This window comes from Benincasa hispida, chromosome 9 (genome assembly GCF_009727055.1).
Source record: "Benincasa hispida cultivar B227 chromosome 9, ASM972705v1, whole genome shotgun sequence".
NCBI lineage: Eukaryota > Viridiplantae > Streptophyta > Magnoliopsida > Cucurbitales > Cucurbitaceae > Benincasa > Benincasa hispida.
Window position 1 is genome coordinate 34,276,007 of NC_052357.1, and position 6,057 is coordinate 34,282,063.

At 28.9% G+C, this 6,057-nt stretch overlaps 1 protein-coding gene across 1 annotated transcript; it reads right to left on the reverse strand.

The window, feature by feature from the left end:
• Window positions 1-1,600: 1,600 nt before the first annotated feature.
• LOC120086584 (glycine-rich protein 5-like) lies at window positions 1,601-2,222 on the reverse strand. The gene has a single exon (XM_039043311.1). The coding sequence runs from the start codon at window positions 2,149-2,151 to the stop codon at window positions 1,804-1,806; it is 348 nt and encodes a 115-aa protein (XP_038899239.1). The 5' UTR covers window positions 2,152-2,222; the 3' UTR covers window positions 1,601-1,803.
• Between the last annotated feature and the right edge of the window lie 3,835 nt (window positions 2,223-6,057).

A 6,057-nucleotide genomic window follows, 5' to 3' on the forward strand; every position in this document is an offset into this window, starting at 1 on the left:
AGGACATGAAAGTATGGTTAAGAAAGGCTTAAAAAAATTGAAAGTTACTACCTATACTAACAAGGTGTACCTTTCTTTTCGGTGGCTCAATCATAGGAACTCTAAAGTTAAGCATGCTTAACTTGGGTCAATCCTATGTTGGATGATCTCCTAAGAATTTTTCTTACTTTTCCTGTTAACATACATGGATAGAAACGGTAGTACGTACCTCGTTTATCTACACCCCATAGGTCACCTCCTTCTTCCCTTTCTCTCTCTTTCAATCTTTGTGGCCTAAGACTTCCTAATTTTTCATATTTTTTTCTTCACTTCATCTATTCCCTATAATATTTATGATCCCCTTGTTTCATTTCTCAACCTAGCAGAAATTTTCTCCATTTCTCTTGTTTCATTAAGCATTTGTGTTTATTTTATATATGTGAATGTGACTTTCAAACTATGTACAATTTAATGATTAATATGGACTAATAGTTCTTTTGTTAAATAGGGTATATGTACTTGAATTTTCAACATACCATTGAGTTAATGTTGGCACATTACTTTACAATACTGTCTCTTCCTTTTAAGGAAACAAATATTTTGAAAATTTGAGTTGATTGATAAATTAGATTTTTTTTATATATATATTTATTTACTTTTCTTTGTGATTGAAGAGGATGTATAGAGATGGGTACTGTTTAAATTGTATGTAAATATTGTTTTTTGTTAAAAAAAGAAGAAGAAGAGTTTAAGATGGGATGGAAAATTCAAACGAAGTCTTGTGGTTTATAGTATACATTTTAATTATGTGGATTTAACTATGTCTACTTTGAATGTGAAATAGTTGAACAATATGTATACTTCTAATGATTTTAAGATACTACTTTATATTTGTTGAAAAAAATTGGAGACGTGTGACACATAGAACATCGTCTAGCCTCTGTGATCTTATAGTTTAATTTAGAAAATATATGTGACAATTTATGGTCAAGTGATCTTTAGAATATTTACGCGATAGTTTATGGTCAAAGTGATCTCTAGAATATATGTGAGAGTTCGGGGTCAACCATTTGACATTATTTTAAGGATGAAAATATAGTTATTATATTTGATACATGAAAAAAAATTCATATTTGATTTGTTTTTAGGACTGTTTTTAAATATAGAAAAATAAATAAAAATATTTACAAAAATATAACAAAATTTTAGAACTATCAATGATAGACACTGATAGACTATCAATGTCTATCAGTGATATTGTTAGACATTCATAGAAAATTTTAGAAGTAGACATAACAAAATTTTACAAAATATAACAAAATTTTAGAACTATCAATGTCTATTATTGACATTGTTAGATACTGATAGAAGTCTATCAGTGTCTTTCAACATCTATCACTGATAGTTTCGAAATTTTGTTATATTTTGTAAATTTTTTTCAGCAGTTTTACTATTTGAAATAATTTCTCGTTTGTATGTTCAAATCAATTTTATGTTAGTTAATGAGTTAGGTTCATTAGCGTTCTATGAAGTTAATAAGACAAGTTTTGTACATTTATATGGCAATATTATCGAGATGATTGGTACGGTTAATTTTCAATTTAAACCTTCTAGTTTATTCTTAAAAAAAATATTGGCAATTCAAATCAACTGAAACCAACAACGTAATACAACATCAAACAAAATAATTTAATGAAATTCTCATGAATTAAAGGAAGAAAACATAATAACGCATAGGTTCATAATACTCCACTTAAAAGCTAAATAACTAAACTTCATACCCTAATAACATTTTGGGTGGAAATCAAACAAGACTGAATAACTTTAAGGATTAGTAAGACCAGAACCACCACCAACACCAACTCCGGCACCAGCTCCTCCACCAGCTCCGCCCCCGAGTCCACCCGCAGCTCCACCTCCAGAGCCTCCCAGTCCACCAAGTCCAGTAGCGCCACCGAGACCACCACCAAGACCGCCACCGAGGCCAGTTCCTCCCATGGCACCTCCCACCCCACCGAACGGGAGGCCGTTGCTGCCGATGCCGGAGTAGGCACCGAGGCCACCGTAGGTCAGGAAGTTCTTTTGGTCATTGAAGGTGGTGTCCGGGGTAGGTCGAGCTAGGGCATGAGTGGCTACAAGAGCCAAGAGCAAAGCCATGAACAATTTGGCCATTTTTTTTTCCTTCTTCTTCTTACTTCTCTAAGACTTACACTTGTGTTTGTGTGTGTTGTTGGCCAATGGAGCTGTCAGCTTAGGGTTTTAAAGGCAGAGAACGTTGAGGGACAGTTGAAAGAAGTAAATGTGAGTTTAAATGCTGAGCCAGTGTCAGTGTGCTTGGCCTGAGTTTAAATGCCGGGTTCGGTTTTTGGTTGGTTTCAATTTTATTGGCTCTTAAAATTATTGCTTGATAAGACTTCATTTCATTTCTTTGAAAGAAAAAAATTCACCTTCATCACTTTCATAACACTTTCGTCCTCTTCTCACCAAAATATCTCAATTGAATTGATACATAATTGAGATAACTCTTTTATTTTTCGTTGTTTATTCATTAAATTTATGCTTTTTTTTTTTTTCAATTTTATTGTTTTCAAAAATTTAGTTTTTAAAAACTTCATCCTATATGATAACAATTTTATTGAGATCTTTATTTTTTAAAATTACGCATGTTCTCGCACATTTGTTTTTTCATTTGCATGGTTTTCATGTTATTCCTTAAGTAGATGTTTGAATTAGTAGCTAAAATTTAAAAACAAAAACATGTTTTTAAAATCTACTTTTGTACTTTTCAAAACTTGGTTTGTATTTTGAAAACACTTCTAAAAAGTAAACAACAAATAAAATAAACTAATAGTTGGAAGTAGTATTTAGAAGTTTGGTTTTTAAAAGGAAAATACTTGAGTGCATCTCGGATTGCACCTATCTTTATGTATCCCGAACTTCTTTTTAAAAATATTTTAATTCATTTGTGTGTAATGAAAGTGACATGCATAAAAGTTAAGTATTGCTCATTTCAAAAACTAAAAGATCAAATTCAAACAGCTATCAAGCATGTTCATTTTTTAAAATTTTTATATAACAAAACTAAGAAAATATTAGGTGAAAATAATGTTTAAAAATTTTAAATTTTAGAAATCAAAAACTAAAAAGCAAATGGCTATTAAACCATGTCAAAGGTTTAAACTTTTAGTTTCATATTTTTGAAATTTGAACTTATTTCTTTAGCTTCTTTCCTACATGTAGAATTAAAAATGCGAAAATACTAAGACCCATTTGACTTGCGATTCATTTTAATTTTTATGCTTCTAAAACTAAGATAAATACAAAAAATAATGAAAGTATATTTAGTACACTTATTTAAAAAAATGTATAAAAAAAATTAAAAAAAATCACCTATTTTAAAAAACAAATAAGATGTAGTTCCCTTGAGTTTATAAATAATGAAAAAAAATAGAAAATATGGGATACAAACTTTTTTTTTTTTAAAAAAAAATAGAAACTGCCAAAATATTTTTCAAATAAATCACACCACATTATTAATTATGTTAGTTTTAAAAGTAGACTTAAATAAAACACATATCAATCTTTTTTTAATAGGTATTATAATTAAAGTGTGAGATGAGAAATCAAACCTCATATCTCGAGGTTGATAGTACAAGCACTAAACTTATTGAGTTACGTTCATATTGGCACAAATAAATCTTTTTCTGCATCTTCAAATTCACAATTAAATATTTTTTTTCCCAAATCTAAAGTTTTTAAATTGGAACCAACAAACATATTTCCAGACAGTGAAAATAATAATTTTGTTTTTCGTATTATATTCTTTTTAAAAACTAAGAGAATATATTATAAAACATATATTATGGTGCAGGTATGATCGTAGCTCAATTGATTAAGAAATGTATACCAAGTAAAATGATTAAAAGTATCAATTTCTCATCGACCCATGTTTTCAAATTTAAATTACAAAAATCTCTTTCTAACTTATATTTACAATTTTTTTGGTTGAATCCAATAAATATCTTTAATATGAAATAATGGATGAAAAATCATTTTAGATGTATTAATACTTTTTTTTATTTAGATTGTAATAATGTAGTCAATTGAAATATGCTTATTGTATGCTTAAATTTGCCAAAATAGACTCAGCTCAATTGATATAAGTTCACTTCAAAATTTTAATTCAATTAGTGTCCTATGAAACATAAACGAGGAAAATAAAAGAGTTATATGGACACGTTACCATTAAACACTTTGAAAAAATATAACTCCAAATATAATCGATTGAATCAATAGAATACACAATATAATGGATGGTGAATAATTAGAAATAATTCAAATATTTCTAATAATGGTCGACCTGAAGTTATAGATAACAATTCATCTATTGGTATAATTTAACTACTGTCAGATCTTATATTAATTCATAAGTCATTTAGCAGTCAATAATTTATGTAGTAATAATGTAAACAAAAATAGTACTATTAAATAATAATGGTATTAATACTACTAACACTAAACATTCGAATTAATTTTTAGTATACTTCACAAGCAAGGATCACATATTAACTAATAATTGAAATTGAGAAAAATGTTTCCTTTTATTAATATAATATATATTTCAATAATGTTTTTTTCAGAAAAAGTTACTGTTTTGGTCTCCGGAGGTTTAATTTAAGTTGTATTTGGGATTTTGAGTTTTCAAACACTAATATTTTAACCTTGAATTGGATGATCTTGTTTTCTTCTTCATACCTTTTCCGCACTGAATTTGTTATTATAATTAGTAATGATTAAAGTTGAGTTATAATGTTTGTATTTAGAGTATAGATTATTTTAGTTTAGATTATAATTGTATGTGTTTGAAGTGTAAAATATTTTAATTTGAAGAAATACTAAATATGGTAGTAAATAATAAAATAAATATGAATACAAAATAGTAAAAAAAATGTAACAAATAGTAAATACGGTAATAAATGAGGTTTTAAAATAGGGTTAACTATACCTAATTGGAGATTATAAAATAGTATTTATTGTAACAATTGGTGGTTTTAATTGGGAAGACAAATACGATCGGTCGTTTGGTAAAGAGTGGATTTCTAAATGAGTTAGAAGGTGATTCATTACCAACTTGTGAATCTTGTCTTGAAGGAAAAATGTATAAAAGATCTTTTATTGGAAAATGTTATAGGACCAAAGAACCCTTAGAGTTGATACATTTAGATCTCTGTAGTCCAATTAATGTAAAAGCTCAAGGAGGGTACAAATACTTCATATCTTTTATAGATGTCTATTTCAGATATGATTACTTATACCTAATGGGTCATAAGTCTGAAGCCCCTGAAAAGTTCAAGGAATTTAAAGTTGAAGTTGAAAACTATTAGGTAAAACAGTCAAAATACTTCGATTTGATCGAGGTGGAGAGTACATGGATCAAAGATTCCAAGACTATATGATAGAACATGGAATCCAATCCCAACCCTTCGCTCCTGGTACACCTCAGTAGAACGGTATATCTGTAACGACCCAATTTTTTTGAGTACTCTGATAAGGGTCGTTACTCATAACTACACATTCACATTCAAAACATTTCAACCATTGAGGAAAATAAATTTCATTAAAATAATAAAGACAATTTTCCTAAATAAATAACAAATAAGTAAAACCTTTGTTCGGGGCCCCTAAAATAATGAAGAAAAAATAACTTAAACAAATAAAATTTTGACCAACATTGAGTTTCAAATCAAAACTTTTAAATAGCTTGAAAATGTAAACTAAGCGGAAGCGATTTACATATCCCATATGGAACGATCACAGGTCCCTTTCATCACCCGTCGGTCTGTTCCTATCATTACCTGAAAAACATAAATTAAGAAAGGTTGAGTATAAAATACTCAGTAAGTGATCCCATTATCGGGATCGGGCTATACATCCACGAGCAAAGAAAGATAGCCCATGGCTCATACAGCTACATTGGTTTTTGATGATGAAAGGAAAACCAAAAGACGTATGGTTGCACCCCTCTAGACCCAATTCTATGTCAAGGTTATGCTAGGGACTAATAGGGTATGTATGGTT

Excerpts from the sequence above, each read along its gene's own strand:
- LOC120086584 (XM_039043311.1), bottom strand. The coding sequence starts at position 2,151 with ATGGCCAAATTGTTCATGGCTTTGCTCTTGGCTCTTGTAGCCACTCAT.